Source organism: Polistes fuscatus, unplaced genomic scaffold (assembly GCF_010416935.1).
Source record: "Polistes fuscatus isolate 324 unplaced genomic scaffold, CU_Pfus_HIC Scaffold3, whole genome shotgun sequence".
Classification (NCBI taxonomy): domain Eukaryota; kingdom Metazoa; phylum Arthropoda; class Insecta; order Hymenoptera; family Vespidae; genus Polistes; species Polistes fuscatus.
The window spans coordinates 10,227,896-10,249,847 of record NW_025113107.1 but is presented as its reverse complement, the minus strand read 5'-3'; the positions used below and the strand labels follow the sequence as shown (position 1 = coordinate 10,249,847).

General features: G+C 32.1%; 1 protein-coding gene across 11 annotated transcripts in view; it reads right to left on the bottom strand.

Annotated features, from left to right (window-relative positions):
* Window positions 1–17,867, bottom strand: part of LOC122519503 — a 149,553-nt gene extending 131,686 nt beyond the window's left edge. For 5 of the 11 annotated variants that reach the window (XM_043638983.1, XM_043638990.1, XM_043638992.1 and 2 more), the window contains exons 1-2: window positions 17,635–17,867; window positions 15,831–16,184 (exon numbers count right to left, since the gene is read on the bottom strand). In XM_043638983.1, coding sequence (XP_043494918.1) covers window positions 15,831–15,871 — 41 coding nt within the window. In that variant the 5' untranslated portion in view covers window positions 15,872–16,184; window positions 17,635–17,867. Of the gene's footprint in view, window positions 1–15,830; window positions 16,185–16,715; window positions 16,885–17,634 lie in introns of all 11 variants that reach the window. The other 6 variants (XM_043638984.1, XM_043638985.1, XM_043638988.1 and 3 more) reach the window with 6 other exon arrangements.
* Between the last annotated feature and the right edge of the window lie 4,085 nt (window positions 17,868–21,952).

The following is a 21,952-nucleotide window of genomic DNA, read 5'->3' as shown; positions in this document are numbered from 1 at the left end:
GGGTTAAGACATTTTCAAGATTTCTTTTATGATATTTGCGAGATTAAAAGCACGTAATTAATATAATATTATATTAAATAATATAATATTAAAAGTATTTAATATTTTGCATGAATTTAAATTAAAGAAGAAAAAAAAAAAGAAAACACTACTAGCATTTCTTTTTCAATCAAAATGTTCAAATTTCTAATCAATTAATTCAATTTACGTATTAAACATTTTGTATTTTTAATTTCAATTATTTTCACAAATCCTCTTCAATTACTGTAAAAGTTTCCACGATGCATTTCACACAGCTAAAGCTTATCTATTATTTTCTATTCCATGAAACTTTCTTATCCGTGTGATAATTAATTTCAGTTGAAATTCGTTGGATTCGTTTGTCGTATATGACATTAAAGTATCTGGTGCACGAAAGCTCGCTTTGTTCCCTTTTTATGCTACGATTATAACCAGCAATAGTCTCTCTCTCTCTCTCTCTCGTCGAGTTTCATCGTCGTCGTCATCTTCGTCGTCTTCGTCGTCATTTGCTTACAAAGCATAAAAAGGAACACTGACGTTCTTTGCATCATATTTCGCTAATGTAAATAAGAATACTTCTTTTTATATATATATGAATATATTTCTCATTTTCTTAATTTTTTTTTTTATAGTCAACATACTCAAAAACTGTATCTTTCCATCCGGATTTCGATTTGATTCGAGGTCGAGCTCCTTTCTAAAGCAACTCGAATCGAGTTTCGCTTGGTCTCGCTTTGCCGGACAATGCGCTGACCCGATTGAGCGTTCGTTAATTGATGCTGCTTAATTAATATGCAAAGTCAGTGAACATGTAGCACTCGTTGGAGAAACTAACATTAGTACCAAGCTTCTAGTAATTTCCGATTCCATTTGTTAATCCATTTTATTATATCTAACAATAAGTATGATATTTCTAACATATTCAATGAATTAGGTCGCAAATATAGATTTTAAGTATTTGATAAATTAAACAGTTAAATATTCTGATATCTTATCCGACATGATCGAACGTTAGTTAATTGATGCCGCTTTTAATTAATATGCAGAGTCAGTGAACATGTAGCACTCGTTGGAGAAACTTACATTAGAACTAAGCTTCTAGTAATTTCCGATTCCGTTTGTTGATCCATTTTATTATAATATCTAACAATAAGAAGTATTTCTAACATATTCAATGAATTAGATCGCAAATATACGGACTTTAAGTAGATGATAAACTAAAAATTAAATATTCTAATATCTTATCTAATGCTTAATGAATTTTAGAGTAGGATTACGTCACTTTTATCACTCTTATCGAGACGAGTGTTAGTTTTAAGTGATATCATAGAATATTACTAAGAAATTTATTCCATTTATACAAAAGATACTAAGAAATGAATGACCAAGCATAGAAATGCAAAAAAAAGAAAAAGAAAATACCTGTAAAGGATTGTATAAATGTAACAGGAATTATCATTCATATGAAAGAAATATAAATAAGTTGATTAAGCCTGGCATACAGATGGAGACTATCTAAGAAATCTAAACGAGACGTTTCTATACATGGTCTTTAAATAAACAGTAATAATCGTAGAAATTGATGCAACATAAAATTTGCATATACCTACTACGTAGCTTACTCATAAAATAAGAAATTTGATTAGTATTATTTACGAGATTATATTTATATCGATGTATTCATTGCGATAAAAAGAAAGAGGAAAAGAAAAGTGATAAAAACGTTGGGCAAAAAAAAATTTTTAAAAATGGATTTCAATGAATCGAATGATTGCGTATCGATCCCGACTATTTGCGGCACTGTTCATTATTTTTTTATGACGAACTTTATTCCCAGGAGTCTAACGGCACACGTAATCTATCTCGAGGGGTTGCTGCAATGTGATGATGTCTTTGAACGTGTTCCTTTGTACGAAGACAAACGAAGAGAACTATAAGAGTGTGTACGAGCAAACGCCGTGCCGGAGGACGTTTGAAAGTTTTAACGTATCACAAGGGTGGTAAAACTACAAAGATTTTATGTAACCGAGGACAAAATCCATAGGAGAGAAGGTACTTCAATTTTCCCCGCCTTCCTTCCGGCCCTTTCATACGAAAGAAGAAGAAGAAGAAAAAAGGCGAGCATTTTCTAGTAGGTTTAAGGTTCTCGCGTATGAGCCGATAAAAATTCGATTTCGATCTGTTTTACCCCAAAAATAATGTATTCTTTGGCTTTTCGTAATACCCTCTTTTTTTTCCTAAGCTTTTTATGAAATTTTATTTTCTAAGAGGTTTTTCTTTTTTCCTTCAATTCCCTACTATGGTATAATAATTCGATTTCTTTTTTTATTTTTTTATGTCTACCTTTCTTTCTTCCTTTCTTCCTTACTTTTCCGTGTTTACGGTGTCACGTTGCGCGATATTCAAAAATGCACGAAATACATAGAACACGCATAAGTATATATCTATTATACCGAGAACGAATTTAAATAAAAAACCTATAGTCATAAGATTTAAATGTCACTAAAGCTTTATTTTATTATCCGCTTACGTTATTCTTTCTCTTCAAAAAATCTTCGAAAGATAAAGTATTTTCCCCAGATACTTTTTGTAGAAAACGATAACTTTGTATATGTACACATATATTCGATAATCTTGTAAACGATTCTTCTAAAGTCTTTAAACGACGATTTTTCGACGAAAATCAGTGTCGTAGCTACGCGTTGTATACGAAAGTAATCTCCCAAAGATTTATTTATTCAAGAAACGAGACACGTACTATTCCCTACATCCGCGTCACGCGGACATACATAACGTGCGTAGAAACCTGGATCTACGCGTGTCATCCGCTTTTATCGTTCTCACGTGACACATTATTTACATATTCTCTGATAACGATGCACTTTTCCTAAAACTATACGCAATCCAAAGTTTCAATTCATTTTTTTCAACAATTCAAAATAATATACTTATTTGTTACAATAATATAATTAACTTCGTTTTAATATTAATTCAAAATTATATACTTATATTAATACCAAACGTCATATGATTAATTTATAATTTTCAATTAAAATTTGTTCATTTATTATTTATAATCCAATAATTAAAACAATAATGGATATATTCTCGACAATTATAATTTCTTTCATTCAACTTTATTAAAATTATAATTATAAATATTGTATTATTATTATAATTTGTTAACTAAACATTGTTTCTTATTTATTATCTAAATAAAACAATCTGGAAATATTGTAAAATATATAATACAATATTTTGGAACTAATTTAAAGGTAGAATCAATTTAAACGGAAAGTCTATGTCATTTCACCGTTTCATGGGTTTTCCCTTTTAGTCGCCTTTATGGCTTTACGCCTTACAACAAGCAGAGATTACTATGGAACTATTCTTTTCTTACCCCGGTCTTACACAGGGTTTATTATTATTATTATTATTATTATTATTATTATTATTATTAGGATTGTTAGATATTCATCGTAATTATTCGTGTTCAAATGGTAACAAGAACGTAGAAGGTAAAACGTTGATACGATGGATGTTCTAACCGATAGATTAAACGTTTTCGAGAGATTAACGTAATTAGTGCCACGCGATAGATCATCGTTGAGAGCGATCATTAAGGGCACATTCGGTGGTAATTAGCCAAGCAACGAAATAATAGATCATCGAGCGAATCGCCGATTAAGGCCGTGCAATGCTTTTGTTAAGTCAGCTACTACTTAACTACTCAACTAATACAACCTGAGATTCTTGTTAACAAAGACGAAATTAATTCTTTTTCTTCTCAAACGTTTTTCTTATTATTTTTATGAAACCGAAGTGCTACCAACGTGTACTCGATAGACGTTATTAAAAAATATGAACATGTGTTTCTCTACCAATCGAAAAGCAAACATATAATCAGGACAAATTTTACTTATATAATCTTATCTAACAAGAAAGTGATACTTTTATTATCATTTAATTTATGTTACGTTTATATTGAAACATACGTTCTAGATCGAGATAACCAACAGATTTACTTACAGATTGCGTCCTTTGTATTCACATTTACCTACGTAGAACATATTACGTACGTAACTTTAAACACGAATAGTTTGCGCAACCCAAAGAATGGCTATTTAAAATATTTGATAGAAAAACTTATTTAAAAATTACATTTCTAAATCGACCGAAGAAATAACTATCTATTTTCATTCCAACAATATTACACAAATGATAAATAATTGTAAATGAAATTAATGCCTATTGTTAAATATCAAAATGAGTATACGTATACTCATTTTTATATATTATAAATTTAAAAAATTAATAATATAATTAAAAATATTGAATATACGTTGAATATTATTATAATCCTTGATAAATATGATTTAAATAATAAAGACGATTAAGATATTATATTTATATGTAATAGTTGCACTTGTGCATTTGATCTTCTGTTTTTTCGAAATGAAAAATACATTGAATAACCTGGTGTGTTTTGAAAATAGAATAAGAAAAGAAAAAATAGAGGGATGAGAATCGAAGATGGTTGGAGAATTCGAGGGCAAATCTTTGGTTGAACGGTTGCGAGAATACACCAGGGAGATAGTAGTAGGAGTAAGTAGGTAGGTCAGTGATGCCGAGGTCGATGCCGAGGTCGATGCCGAGGTCGATGATGAAGCTGAGGCCGAGGCCGAGCCGAACTATATTCGCCCGGTTCAAAACCGGGTGGGGCACGGAGCTACCCCAATCGATAAACCTCCGCCCGTCGACATTCTGACTGGGTCATGAGTTTTACCTTTCTAACAAATACTATCGGAAATAATGCATCCCAAAATATAAATATATCTATTGAATAATAATGGTAAAAACAACAAAAACAAAAAATGAATTCCATCTTTTCTATGAAATATTATGAAAATAAGTTACACGAAAATATAAATGAATTTATCAAATAATAATAATTATAATAATAATAATAATAATAATAATAAAGTCAAACGATTTTAATCTTTTTTTTTTACAAAATACTATTGAAATATTATAAAAGAAAAAATATAATAATAGTAAAGCGATATTAATGTATCGATACTTATTAATATTCTGTTATATAAATGATCGAAATATATGAATATTTATTTCAATATAAATAATAATTTATCAATATTTTAAATAGGGTATCAGTAGTAATAGAAAAAGGAAGATTGCGTGTTAGGGTTGCTTCGAGTTGTGTAAACGGTACTATTTGATTAAACATATTTATATTTAATTACGAATATTAACAATTTTACTGCTTACCAATATTAATAACAGAAATAAGATTGTTTAAATCTTGCTTCAGGGTAACTTCAAGATTGCTCCAGAGTGTGTCAGTCTTACATATTGACAAAAATATTATACATATTTATATTTTACCATGAATATTAACAATTTTTGTATTAATCTGTGTAACACTGATACCTTACGTCATATTTTTTTAAAATACTAATCAAAACTGTTTAAAAATATTAACCCAAATATTAACTAAAAAAAAGAAAGAAAAAAGAATCATACACATATGAAAAGAAAGAGTATAATAGAATAATAAGTTCTGGTCTGGTTGAAGGTATCTATCAGTGATTCCTTACGTAAAAGTTAGAGGAAACAGGTAGAAGATCGAGAAGGGAAACGACGAGTAGCAGAGCTTGCCACGATTATCCATTCCGTCCACGACTTAAAGGGAATGTTACTCTCTTCGCGTGTTCTACGCTTACAAGGTCTTTGTACTCATGGCAGAGTCTTGGCGCACAAAGGGGCACTTGTAAATCCATGTCAAACGAGTCACCATGGAGATTCGAATGGTACGCTTAATTTATATGCGCTCTAACTAGCCTCCCATCGTTCCGTATTTCCCGTAGCACGACCTCCTCCGTAATAACAATCGCTTTCTCAGCATTGTTCCCTTTTTATTGTTACTTTTTTTTTTAATTTTATTTTTACATAAACACACTACGAGCGCGAAACTTTCTTCAAACGTGTCAAACGGAAGCTAAGAATTTGTATTTCAGGTGTTAACGAAAACGTTTGTACGTTTCGTTTTAACATTTTTTCTTTTTTTTTTTTTTAAGGGGAGATCTATTCATTAAAGATAAAGAAACTTGTTCGAATAATAATTACTTTCCTTGTTTAATCGTTCAACGATTAAGAAAATTTGTTTAATTAATTATTCTACTTTTTTAAACTCCCATAAATTTTTCCGTCTATCTAAACTTTGATATTTATTTAGATGCACGTTTACATAAATATGCTTGCTTAAGATGATATGCAAAAATAAAAATAATATAAAAGCAAATGGAAAAATATCAATATAATCCTAATGGTATTAACAAATACGAATAATGTAATATAACTTTATCATACCTGAATAATATCTTGATTTACGATCGCGTTTATGTTATTTTTATTACGAATATTTACATCACACGTTTTACTTTCTAGACTTTATAATGGTTAATAAGTTATTGCATAAGTACTTTTATCCACGTTAAAAACGTCTTATAACTTAGGAAAAAAAATCACTTTTCTAATCACGTTCATTAAGACTTCTTTTTAATAATCTTGATACATACTACGAGCACTTAAGGTTTGACTACATGTAACTCGTTCTAACGCTTTCTAGGATAATCGTATTAACTCTTAAAAGCTACCGTTAAAATAAAAATAATAAATCACTTCAACACTATCACACACACGAATGATATTTCATCGTAGTAAGCAATAAAAACAACAAGTGCAATTAAAATTTTCCTACATTATTGTTATTATTATTATTATTATTATATCAAATAAAAATGATAGAAATGAATTGTTCACGTTGGTCGTATAAATAAAATTGTAAATAAAATATATCTCAACGAGACTTTGAAAATTTGATTTAACATTATTTAACATTATTACCGGATGAAATTTCATCCGTGGTAGGACTTGAAAGATTATAAAAATCATTGAATTTCATGAGAAGAAAGTCCATGGTAATCTTTCTTCTTTCGACTTATTGAACAAAGAAACAACGGTAAAATAGCTCACGTTATTCGAGTATCCATGCAAGAAGTGTATTCCAGGACGAAGCGAAAATTCGAGTAATCCGATAGAAAGGCGCTTTATGGGATAACGGCGTGAGCACGAATACCACGGAGGAGATCGATACCGGAATGGTGAACTTTACAACTTCCTTTCTCGAGTTTCTCGAGTTGCGATTCGAACCGGTAGATCGCTACTCTTGAAATACAGTCGGGGGCCATCTTCCGAAAGGCAATTGTCTTCTATGCACGGAAGCGGTTTCTTCCCTCTTCGCCGAGAAGACCGCTTCCGGGAGAACGGATTCAGTTACTTCTTCAAGCAATAGAACAAACGCGTCCTCTCGTTCTTCTCTATACAATAATATATTTCATGTTTTCCAATATATTTCTGAAGTATTTTATTTAAATTAATAATATTAGTCCTTTTATTTCTTGTTTTTTTTTCTTTAAAATATATAGAATAAAATTATCGATAATTTTTAGAACATAAAAATTCATAATTAAAGGTATCCTAATATTTTTTTGTATTTCCAAAAGAAATTGTGAAAAATGTCAACGACGTTAAGCAAAGCAATCAAAAAGAATAAAAATGTATTTTCGAATATGTTGACGACGGTATCTTTGAACTTGTGGTTGGCATTATTGACGATGCTCTTTAAAAATAGAGAGAGGTTTCAACTGTAGAAATACTTTTCCTTTCCGCAGAAGCCTTTTCTAACGGTTCAACTGATACAAAATTTCGTGGTTCACGAGACTAAAATATTTGCGTAATTTCGAATAGGTATACCGTCTGTCCTCGCAAAAACCAACCCTTCGATCCGAATGTTATAGTTCACTTAACACACTAACACTATTAGGGTTTCCATCAAACAAAAAAACAAAACCACAACGAAACCTAATCCCAAATCTAAATTTCAAAAGCAATTTTAACCCATTATCCCGAACTTATAATATATTAATTAACAATATAAATCAATGTAACAAATAAGTACGTACATTATTAAAACGCAAAAAAAAAAAGGAAAAAGAACCTAGAAGATTTCCCGGATATTTCGAGTATAATGAAACACAACTACTGCACTCGTCCCTAGAAACCGTATCTTTTGTAGTTCAACTTTCAAAAGCGAGAAAAGCTCCAAAAAAAAAGCAAAAAGAATAAAAATAGAGAAAGAGAAAGAAAAGAAAAATAGAGAAAATAAAAGAGGAAGACACGACATATACATGAACACACGTACGTGGACGAGTGGTACGCGACGCGACCACAACGGCTCATTTAGGGGTCGTTAGTTCCGCTTTGGCCAACGAGAAAGAGAACGAATGGGAAAAAAAGGAAAGAAGAAAAGGAAGGAAAGAAAGAAAGAAAGAAAGCAAGATAGAAAGAAAGAAAGATAGAAAGAGACAGAGAAAGAGAGGAGTTCGTTCACCCAGGCGTGCCTCTTCTCTTTCGCTATGCTCCCATGCGTCTCCCTTAAAGCATTATACCACTGGTGGATACGGCTCGAGTAGTATCCAAAGCGAGCTCGTTCTCCTATCTAATCGATGGCCTCGGTCCGCAGAAGGAAGAAGGAAGAAGGAAGAAGAAGAAGGTAGAAGAAAAAGAAGAAGAAGAAGAAGAAGAAACTTTGCCTTGTACTCGTGCGCCCACGATCACTCCGACGAGAGGGAGTCAAACACTCGTTTCTACGCCCAACTGCACCCAGTGTAAATAGTGTGAAACGTTATTGCCAACCAGTCAGAAGAACGAGAACGAGAGAGAACGAGAAAGAACGAGAGAGAATGAGAAAGAACGAGAGAGAGGGAGAGAGAGAAAAGTTTTGCAAGCTTTTAGCTTCGACGCATAATCGTTCTCAAAAACGACTAGACACTACTGGATCCAACAAAAATATGCAACATTTCAGAAATGGATTTATCATAGGTAAAGAAGAAAAATATGTTACGTCAACAGGGAGTCCGGAAATATGTTCAGTTTCTAAGATTTTCAATAGTACGTTATTATGTTAGTATTAAATGTACTTTCCGCGAGTATTGCCGAATTTTTATAACAACTCGAACCAACAAAATGTAATTCAAAACATGGGTTGGCGGAAGATAAACTAGAAAATTTGACTAGGCGCAAAAATCGTCCCCTAACACGTATATTCAAGTTCAAAGACAATTAGATTACGTAATTTAATAAAAATATGCAATAACGTTTTAGAAATAAATTCCTCGCACGTGTAGAGAGGATAAATATTCTATGGAATTGATTATATTCTATGTAACAGGAGCCCGTGAAACGTTTAGATTCTGAATTAGAAGATTTTCAAGTGCGATTTTAGTATTAATTTACTCACTCGAGTGGTGTCGCCTATGTTCTATAATAATACAAACCACGAAATTTAGTTAACGAGAGTTTGCGGATAGCACACACACACACACATACACAAATTTTAGCGAGCACAAAATGCAGCTTTAACGCAAAACCGCAGACAAAAAATAATTTTAACGAGTAGACAAAAAAATATGGTCTTTTATGTCTCATCAATCCTTCAAGATTTGAACCGTAAGACCGCATGTTAAAGTCTTGCAAATCTGCATGACCCTAAAAGCATGTCAAGCACGTTTGACTCCGCTAAGATATTCAATTATGTTTATTTTATTTAATGGAATTAAATTTGAGATACTAGTTACACTATATTCAAATATATAATTATATTTTTTTTAATTTTTCAGAATATCTTTAACAACCGCGAATGTATTACCGTACTTGCAACTTGCAATAAGTAGGCGTACATTTGAAACTCAAAAATACGACGAGTTGAAGTGGGCACTTGAAACGTCGCGCGCGCGCGCGCGTTTCATGTAAGGATATGTCCATAGAGTGCATCATAATTCCAACCAATAAACATAATTTGAATACACTCAAGTGATACTTGACAATTTTACAACTCAGTAAGTATTTCCGGATCCATGTTGATATTATTTATTTTTTCTTTTTTTCATTTCCATCGAATATTATTTTATGCAATGTATTACTTAATCATTTTTAATATTCACAAATAAAGGTATCTATCATTTTTAAAAATAAAAAAAAAAAAAATATACGTATTTTAAAAGTAAAAAATAAATTATACGTATTTAAATGAACAATAATACCTTTAAAGAATCTATTACTAAATTTTTATCACGTACTTTCATTACACTTTATATAAGCAGAATTATTTCTTAGTCCTTCGAAATAAAGTAGAACGTCTATTATTTAAATATTCATTATTTCTGAAAGACCGGTTATCTCAAGTAGAATGATTCATATTATAATATATGTATATTCATAATATTACGAGTATTACTCTAAACCTTGAATATCATACTGATGAAGACATTTAAAGATCAAATTGTGTTATCAAAGATGTCGTACTTAGAAAAGAATAAAATATTCTCGATCTTATTTCTCTCTCTACAAAAAAAAAAAAAGAAGATTAATTATATATATTTTAAAAATCATTTGCATAGAATAAGTTTGTTAAAAAAATATATTTCTTATCATAAATTTCGTTAAATTGATTGCTCATACAAATATATTATGTTGAAAGAGCTTTTATTTCTAATTTGCGTTTCATAATTCCTTCATTACAATATTCACTATTTTCCACTTACGTTATATCAAACAGGACGTAAATTTTCCCTATTATTATTTAATATTTAAACAAGCAAATAGACCTTACGTATATTTAAGCTTTATTATTATTTACAGTTTGTTCCATTAACGAGAAAAAAAAGTATAAGTATGTATATACACACGTATGCATAAATACGTATGCATACTTCTATCTACATATGCATTTTAGATACACAAATTGACGTCGACAAAAATAACTTCCTCTTGGCCAAGATTACTCTCACAGTTCGTGTTCGTTCACATACATACATACAAAACGTTACTCGAGTACTTATAGAAAATTCTTGCATGCATTATGTGTATATATGTACCTATATGTGTATGTGTGTGTGTGTGTGTGTGTGTATGTATGATATTTCTGTTTTACTTATCCAATAAAAAAAATATTTCTTTCCCACATTTCAAATAGTCTAATAATTTATAAAAAAAAAAAAAGAAAAAAGAAAAAAGTATGGATTTTTGAAATAAAAAAAAACATTAGATGCGTAGGTTAGGCATGTCGATAACGTAAGAGTAAAGATTTCGAGGAGTGGTCCGGTTTTGCTGGACTCATAAGATTTCTAAGTTAACCCGTTACGAGAATAACTTCTTGGCGACGTACGAAACGACGATGTACCACGTCCGTATAATACACGCATACGACATGTAAATCTTCCAAGAGGCCGATAGATGTAAACTAAAGTAGAGCGAAGAATGACGAATATGATGTTAAAGTGTTTTGCGACCGATAACTTACTACTATGTATTTTCATAACTTATATCTGATTGCTAGAATAATTTATTTTTATTCGTAATCTTACCTAAATGAAACGAAGTGACGAAAGTTTGTATTACGACTATAATGATGTTTTTTTTCTTTCTTCTCCGACTCCGCCTCCCTTTAATATTTATGACTTTTCTACTTAAACTAGGGGGAAAGAAATGTAATGCAGAATATAGAATGCAACAAATTAAAACGTAGTTAATTATTTAGATAGTAGTAAAAATTTTATGGAAATTAATCGTATTAATTACTGGACATGTGTAAACATTTTTGTTTTATATATAATATATATAAAATTAATTATACTTTTTGTCGAATAAATTGCTATAAATTGCTATAGTTTTAATTGGTTATTAAATCGCGTTAAAATTCATAATTTAATCTCTTTGTTTTTCTAGTTAGATCAAATAAAAATGAAACATTAAAAAAAAATCAATTGCATGAGCAGAACTTCTAATACAGAAGAACCTCTTATAACGTGATACTTCTGCAACGTAAATGTAACACGAATAAAAAATTGCTGAAAGAAAAAATCACTCATTTGTGCCATAAAAACGTATGCATTTTTGAATCGACTCGAAAATTACACTTTTTCATTACCACTCGTGCAATCAGGAAGTGCTTCTGTTCAGAATGCATATTGTAGAGCAGTTAGTTCTATGCTTATTTTTATACAGAATTATTTTCATTAAAAAACATTGATCCATTATTTAAAGAAAGACGATCTTTCTTTATTCAAAAGAAAAAAACAATCTCAATAACAATGATTACATTTTTATTGTACCTTCAAGTTTACCTTATCATCTTTTACACATACGAAGGTTGGTGGAAAAGTTTTAAACGTCGAACAAAATAAAATTGTTTTTATGCTATGCTCCAAACTTTTCAACCCACTCGTGTATAATGAAAAAAAATTTTCCATTTTTATTTTGTATATAATATTTTTCAATGGAATCAAATTTATAATACCTTCTGTTATTATTAGAAACAAAAAAAAAGAAAACTTATTTTCTGTAGATTTAACTTTCTCCGAATAAAATCCCATGTAAAACCTAAATTTGTAAAACGTGAAACGTATAAGAGGCTCTACTATATCTATCAATAGCTACTATCACCTTTAATTGATAAATAGTCGAAGTGGTATTAGTTTATACAACGTAAATCTTCTTTCAAGAGAGAGAAGAGTTCTTCTTCCATTCGGCTTTTCTCTTCTCGCGATGGCGATACCGACGATGGTGGTTAATCGTGGGTGGAATCGGAGGTCAATAGGTATGCTTGACTCGGTCCATGAGAGAAAGAAAGATATATAGAAGGAGAGAGAGAAAACGAAAAAAAAAGAGAAAGAGAGAGAGAGAGTGAGAGAGAAAACAGTCACGTTCGAGCTAGGATAGAAAACCAGTATATTTCGATAGGATAGACGAGATACCGATGGAAACCGTAAGCGTTAAAGTTAACTTCGAATCCTAGGTGAATATCGCATTGGTGTCTTCTTTTTTAATTGACGAGAGTCTCGTGCAATGGAGAAATACGATACACTCGACGAAAGCAGGTCAAAGAGTCAGCAAATTCCATTCGATTTCAATATACAACCCTTCCCTATTTTTCTTTTATCAAATTAACATTTATTAGATTGTTGGTCGACTCTTTTATATTATACGAAAACTAACATTTGTATTTTTGTACTTTTTATTCCTTTCTTTTTTTTCATTTTTATTTATGTATTCAAGGATGGATTGAAAAATGTTGAGCTTCGAAAAAGGAAGAATTTGATCGAAACAAAAATTGTTACTACGTTAGGCTCAATAATTTTCAACCTATCAATACGTAAAAAGAATTTAACGTTCAATGAGATTCACCTGAAAATATGAATAATCTTATTTCCACGTAAGATGGAATAATGATACCTATATTAGTAAATATAATCAATTTGTCAGTATTTCAAATAAATTGTTAATATTAACATAAGATCTCACACAATCAGTAAAGGCACAAAAAAAATGCGATTGAATAATAATTATTTATATTCGATAAAAATATTCATTATATAAAATTCTATAATAATCATTTATTTGAAAAAATAAAGAAAACATTTACAATCGATACCTAAAAACATTTGATCAGATGAATTAAAATATATATTGCGTCGATGAAAATTCTAATACTTTCTAATACTAAGGAAAAAAAAGTTTTTAAACAGCAGCTGTTGTTTCCGTTTCAGGGTTAAGGGCTCGAAATGGTGCATCTGGATTACGTGGCTAGAAACTGCATTTAGAAAGGTCGTTAAGAACTCGTTAGAAGAACGCGTTGCTCGAACGTCGAGTCGATATCTCGAGGGTGAGATGAAGCAGGCCTTCACCCTCGAACTCTCTCTTCTTCTCTTACGACGCTTCGCGACCGTTCCTATAAATACGTCTACTATGTGTTAGCCCAATTTGCTCCGCTTTCAACCCCCTTTCTCTACCCCGCCGCGGTCACTTCAGTGTCCTCCAATTAGTAAATTAGTCGGAGCATAACGCTGCTTCGTATTTTATTGCCACGAATTCGCGAACTACTGCGTGCGATGCCCGATTTAACCCCCTGTTTCCGACCAGTATTATCATGTATATATTCTCCCTTCCTCTCTCTCTCTCTTTCTCTCTCTCTCTTTCTCTCTCTCTCTCTTAAGTGGATTTTATTTTTAGTTTATACTCCAAGACCTTTTGTGTTACCCGAACCTTCGTTAATATCGCTTTTAATCAGAGATTTCTGAACCGAAACATAAAATACCGATATAATACCGGTTTAATACCGGTGCTATACATTTTTTTCGCTTGTACTTTTATGCCGTTATTAAAAACTGAAATACGTAAAGTCATACCGGTATTCGAAAAATATCTCCACTTACATCCGATATTCGCAGGTCATTTTCTCCATGATTTTTATTATTAACTTCTAAATACAAAATCCATTATTTTTTGTATTTGAAATCATAGAATTCAAATCACGAATGAAAATATTCTATTTATTTAGAATTTATTGTAATTGTTTATGTAGAATTTATTTGTATTTGATTGTAAATATTTTTTAATTTAAATGATTGGTATATGTATATCTGCATAAGAATATTTTGCTATGCTTCTTTAATTGTAAATAAACTCACATTAATCCTTTGATATAAAACTTGTAATTTCGTTAATTCGATAAAAATCGTCTTTCAGATATGTTGGTATCTGAGTATGCGAATAGCATTTGAAAGAAGATAAATTCTTTCTAATGTTTTTCGTATATAGAACATGCTGAAAGTTCTCTATCGATCGCGTGGTGAAGGTCATGTCCGCGACACGCTAACATTTGGGTCTCAACGATTACAACGCACAGATGCATATATTGTATAGAAATATAAAAACGTATGCAAGTAAATTTATTATACCAAAATTTAAACATCAAACAAAGTATTATTATATGCATATATATCGAAGAAAACAAAAATGAATTGTAAGTGATAAAACAATTAAAATAAATGACTCAAGATCGATAACAAATTTCTAAAAGAAATAGAAAACGAGGTAAAATAAATGTATCTGTAAAATATAGTAGAAGAAAAAAAGTAGAAAAAAGGAGTATAGGAAAGAGAATTTGGAATCTTAACAATAGGATTTCCTCAACGACGAATAATAATTCGTCGGAATAATGTCAGCAGTTATGAACCGGCGAGTGGGACGACACTCGAAAGATTTTAGGTTAGGTTAGGTTCGCCCACTTTGTCGTCTGATCGGACGGAAGTAAAGTTACAGAAAATGGCATTGTATCCGTGGGCGAGAACGATGTAAGAGGAAAAAAGAACGAAAAAAATGGCACGGAAGAAATTTTGATTGCAAGGTGTTACTCTTTACGCGCGATCTATAGAAGATACAAGTATTATTTATAAGAGGGTTGTGGATTGTAAAGTTCTGCTCTCGACGAAAAAAGTAACTTTTATTCTTGAAAATAAAAGAGAGTTTGATCGAAAAATAAATCATTATTATGTAAGGCTCAAAATTGTTCAACATATTTCAGAATACCATTACAAATTCCGATATTATTAGTTGATTTTTTAAAGATTCTCCCCTATTCTTTGAGGTATTTAGAAGGTTTCATAGATTCTCAAAGTTGCTAAGAGGTTATTTTTATAATTTTCAAAGAATTCCAGAGGCTGAACAATCTCAAAATTCGTTATTGGGCAACCTAATAATATCCAAATGATTTAATTTAAATAATAATTATTTCTTATCCGAAATAAGTATAAAACTCTTAAATTAGTAATTCTAATGAAAACATGAATATATTATCATAGTAATGAAAATGGAAGAAAAAAAGAACTCACCTTTTCGAAGGCTTCCAGCGCCGCTTAAGCACTCCCAACATGAGTAACCCTTCTTCTTTGATACGAAACTTTGACACTGATGTGAGTGCAGGCGTTGAGACTTTTTCAATTGGTCTTGGTAAAGAAGTGTAGTATACCCGCGTTAACCACAGTCACCAAGGATTCTCACCAATCTCACAAATGGGACCACACAAGCACCCGGAATACGTTCTTCTGTTTATCGACGACACTCAAGTTGCGTCATGTCTTTTAAGTCTTTAAGGGCTGTTTGCCCTTCTAATGTCCTTTCCTAGTCTTTCCTTTTCTTTTTCTTTAATTCGAGAGACTCTTATACTGTTTTTTCTTTCTTAATTTCTACTTGTAATCAAATTTATATAAACGTGTATATGAGAAAAATATACGAGAGTGGATTGACAAACTTTAAATTTTCATCAACAAAAAAGACTTTTATTTATTTTGTTTTTCTAAATAAAAGCGACTTTGACGAAAAGAAAAATTGGTTCTAGAAGCTCAAGACTTTTCAATCCAACCACGTATATTATCTATCGCAAGTCGAAAGAACGCGAAACTTTATCGATCAAACTCAACGCTATACGACGAGGATGCGCCATAGGATGACGCAATAACATAAAAAACCTTTACTTTCCATTTACCCTGTTTCATATTTTACCTATGTTAAACCCTTTTCTTCTAATTAAATTCAAAATAAACTGCTAACTAACCAAGAGAACACTGAAACCAATCACCGAAAGCCTCAATCGACAATTCGAACGATAAATCACCAAACCGGTCTAATTAAGACGATAACTAATTAACTACTCGCGCGTGCTTTAACTCAACCATTGAAAGAGAGAGGGAGAGAAAACACATATATGTAATACTTACATGCGTTTCCTTTTGATCGAATGATACGATTCGCCAATGATACGAAAAAAGTATTATTTTCATCCTCTAATTCTGAATTTGCCGACCAATGAGAAAATATCGCGCGGCTTAATCGCGATTCACGATCCAATCAAATTAAGTCTTAGAATTCATTTCCTTCGAAGTTCATCTAAAACGAGCAAGTTTATTCGATCGACTTTTTTGTCGTGAGACAGGTTCGATATTGAATAAAATAATTACCGACAGAGTAATTGTAATCTTGATTCTATATATTTGCAAAAAGAAAGATAAAAGAAAAAGAGAAAGAGAAAGAGAAAGAGAAAGAGAAGTTCACTGTCACTACTGTAAACGATGTAACAAGTGCAATGTTCACGGAAACGCACTTATGATCGTTGTGGAACGCACCAAGAACGTCAACGTCGTCTAAGGAAAAAGTAAACTTCTATCGAGCGTTTCGAGGAATAAGAGGAGATGTAAGATGAAAAAAATATCTAATACATATAAATCTATAATACATATACTCGATAATGCGGGTATCGTTCGGGATGCGATGCAGTTGCCGAATGCAACGACGAAGACGTTCGATGACGTTCGCCGATGCTGCCAGGCGCTTTTTGGTACGTGGCCAAAACGGAAGAAGCCGATGGTAGAGGGAGATGAAGAAGGAGGAAGAAGAAAAAGAGGAAGAGGAAGAAGAGAAAGAAGAAGAAGAAGAAGAACACGAAGAAAAGTGTTCGTGATATCTTTGAAAAAAAATACGACGAGAGTTCGTTGCCCGAACACCAAGTCAAGAGAGAAAGAAAGAAAGAAAGAAAGAAAGAAAGAGAGAGAGAGAGAGGAGAAAGAAAGAAAGATGCGACTCGACTCGAGAGAGAGAACGAAGAAAAAATGGCGATTGAAGTTCGTTCGAAATACCAACCCGCTCTGAATGTCTCGATGTGTAAATATACAATGCCGAGTTAAAAAACCCGACTATTACCGTGAAATTTCTTCAACACTTTCAGCCGGCTAAGATTATCGATAGTATGACGTTGGTTACGTTTCGATCTCATGAAAGAAAAAGTATAGGCGCGCCCGCGCGCGACAAGAACGAACCGGCCGCGCGCCGAACTCGAGCTAAACTAACGAGACAGAGATGGGAAACACGCGGTACCCCACTTCCCGGTCATCCCCACCGCGATAGGCTCGTGCCTACAGCGCCGCGTACGGCCATCAACGTCAACATAATACAGCCGACCGACTTCAGGTGCGTCTCGCGCTCGATTTTGTTTACCTTCCCTTACTCGAACCTCTCATTTTTTATATTCCATTGCAACTGTAAGAATGTCATTTTTTTTCCTACTGTCTATTTATTAATGAAAAGTTTCCATTCAAATAGCATAGAAAGTCATTCATAATTATTATTCATTCGGTATATTTCTCTATATATGCTTAACGCATGTAAAATATATTAACATATTAACATATACATACAGAGAATGCATAGCCATATGTTTACGCGTTTACGAACACAAGAGGGTTGCCATGAGCCAATCAACAAGGGTCGATGATAAAAAAGGATCATATATATCATTATAAGCGTCTTTTTATTTTTAACTGAAATAAATAATATAGTGAAGGATAAATAGCCTATAAAGTCATTCCTGTTTTTTAACAATGTCAAAGTAATTAATATTATTTTTCAAGAAATAAGCTTACGTACCATTTAAGTATTACTCCTAAATTATCATAATTATCATTAATGTAAAATAGTTATGAATTAAGAAATAAAAACGAGATACTCGAGTATTATAACGTCGTTTCTGTTCGAATAAATGACGCTAATATTGTGTTATTTATATATTTAGTATTTTTATCTCTGAATAAAAAGAGATTGTAAAAAAATATTATTCATATTTTACTCAAAACATTTTTAGTATCTATCATATTTTTTTTCTAAACAAATATTACTAGAATCTTTTGTTAACCGTAACACCTTTGTAATATTTTATATTTAAATAAATAACAGTACTTTTTATATCAAAAATTTCAAAATTTGCTCTTTGACAAATTCGAATAAATCGTGTAATATTAATTGTAATAGTCATTGAAATCCATTATGATTTTACTTGTAACCCGTTTGTATTCGTTTTACAAGTTCGTCATGTACAAGTACAGCTGTGCCAGCTTCGGCGTTATTCGGCTACGATCGCGTGCAGGAGAATCGATTTTTCCTTCGGTTAGTGTACAGAGCGAAATCGGAGTTGCCATGCGGACGATAGGAAGCAGGTGGATCTGACCGACATACTGTGCTGTTCATCATTGAACAAAAAATGAATTACAATTTGAACATCTAATTGTTTACCTATCCATTGGGCGATCCTCTTTGAATCGAATTAGCATCGATGATTAAATTCGATTTAACTTTGAGTCAGTGAGAAAAAAATTCCAATATGCGTTTTTCAGAAGTGAAAAGTTCTTTTGTAAAATTTTAACATTTTTTTTTCACTATATCCGTTATGTAATATAAATATAGAAACAAAGCCAATTTATGAGTCTTGTCTACGTGAAAATAGAAAACAAAGGAGCAATATAAAATAATATTAGATAATTTACCAACGTATTTACCTATTCTTTTATGACGTTATTGCATTCGTAAACCTGCAATCGCAATTTTCTTAATGGAATTATTTATATATTCGAGTAGAAAACATATTTATAAAATAAGATCATCGCATTGAATGTGAAGACGTTTCTCTAAAAACTAAATATATTCATCCGAAATATCATTCGTAATGACTCACCTACTACGAATTCATCAGAAGATCAATCATTTTTTTGTACGTCCCTATCATAAAATCGATTTATTTCCTGTTCTACTTGTTTGTTATAATAAACATTACTTTCTTAGAACAGTATCGTAACCGAATACTGCGTGATATAATATTACTAGAATATCTTAGAGGGAACAAATGTTAAAAGTAATATAACGAAAAGGAAGAAATTAAACAATAAAAAATGGAAAACAGCAGAAAAAAGGATCGTAAAAATTGTAGACAACCTGAGCGTTGTAATTCCGCGCGATCATAGCGATGTGTACGTAATGTATGAAAAACATTTTTACACACCGGTACGTTTCGTTGATCGTAAACTCCGGTACAATGAGTTGCTTGTTAGATGGTTGAAGCCTTTTGCAATAGGCTACGACGAGTTGGTGTATACGTAAGATGTAGTATAAGTACATATATGCATTGCCTTTGGATCCCATAAAGACTTTCTACCGAGTTTCTTTTAATACCGGACCTACGTATACGTATTTCACGAAATAGAGAAAGAGAGAAGGGTAGAAAAGTCACGTGGTTCACTAGACATCTCGCCAAGAGATAAGGTATTCGAGGGTGCTCGAATGAAAAGGCATCCTAGAGGGCATTCTCATGACACTTGACCTACCTTTCTTCACTCTGAAGATTTATTAAGCGTGTTAAGTGTATACCGTCGAATACTTCCTCTATTTCAAAGAATACAAATTTCTTCGAAGAAACCAACTTTTCCATCTAATTTTCCCTTTATCTGCCTTTCGTTTAAGAAAGTTTTTCTTATTTACCTGATCAAATAGAATCGATTTTATTCCTTCTTCTTCTTCTTCATTCTTTAGTTTAGGCAAGTTGCCTGTTTCGTAACGACGTTTTTCTGCCTATTGCACTGTTAAATTGTCGCACCATCTTTTTTGTGGGCGCCCCGTACTTCTGCGGCCAATCGGTGACTTATCCCGTGCAATTCTGACGATTCTTCTGTTGTCCATTCTGCTAATATGTACGTTCCATTCTTTTTTTTTACTTATTCCGAGGCAGAGTGTTGTTTCTATGAGCCGCAATTTTTTTTTTTTTACGTTGGGTAGGGGGCTAACCTGATCCAACAACCTTCCTCCTTTTCCCGGACTTAGGACCGGCAACATGATCGCTGATCTCGATCCACTCAGCGATCATGCAGGCGGAGTTGATTTTATTCCATTCATAGCAATTTTCTTTATTCTTCTGAACGTATTTTTCCCGAATAATTATTCAACTATCCACATTAATTTTGAGAATTATGAGCGCTCAAAACTTTTCGTGTTCCGTCAGAACTTTAAAAAGTGTTTCCCTCGAAAAGTCACTTTTCTAATCAGTATCTATGGTAATTTTAAAATTATTAATAGATTAAATTCTAATAGGGTTTGTTTTGTCTGTCGGAAATTCATATCAACAACAATCAATAAAATAAATTTGATCGACTTTCATAGAGGATAATGAAACAGTCGAACGGTGAATTTCGAATAGTACGATACGTCGAATTTATATTCCATGTTTTTAATCTACAATATAAATTTCCTTCGATTAATTAACAATCATTTACGGTATATCGAACACTCTCAAGGTATGTCTATTCCCGCTCAATATTCTATAAACAAACGCATCTCGCAATAACTATCGATCGACGTATCTCATAAATATGCATACATATACACATGCATGTATACATATACTAACATTAGAACCTTCCATAATTTTCATCATTTCCATAATGTCGATCGAGTGTGGGTTCTATCTCACTCTCTCCCTACTTCCATGTTCCCTCTCTTTCTATGTCGTTTCATAAAATTTTTAATAAGAAGTTTCACCTGAAAAATAATTTTTTGAATTTATCCGTTCTCCTCGTCATTCATTGAACGTAGTTTTGTTATCCAGTATATCGCTTCCTGTCTCTTCTCTCTTTCATAAATCTCCATGCTTTTCTCGAGTATCTCGTCGTTATGCGATAAAATACCGAGCGAGGAAGAAACAGTAGAATTGCGAATTGCGATTAAAAACCGGATCCATTCTCGTTACCAGTCGGAAAGAAACGTGAGGAATCGAAAGAACGAAGATGCAGGTGGAGAGCCAGGTGGTTCGGAGTATGTATGTAAGGAGAGGAACAGTGAATGAACGGAGAAACGAACGGATGAAAGAAAATTCCCTTTGCTCGCATTGCTTCCAAGCGGTTCACTCTTGAAGCGGTCGAACGTAAAGGTAAGACAAGACGAATGTGAGCACGCGAATCGAATACCAATCGCGATTTCCTTTTCTCTTCTTTTTAACTTTATTCCCACTCTTTCTGCGTCTCGGTAAAAAAAAAAGTAATCTTTGTTATTTTTAATGCGTCTTACATTAGAGAGAGAGAGAACTCCACCGAAGTTCCACCATACATTAGAATTTATCTAAAAAAAATTAAAGTTTTATTTT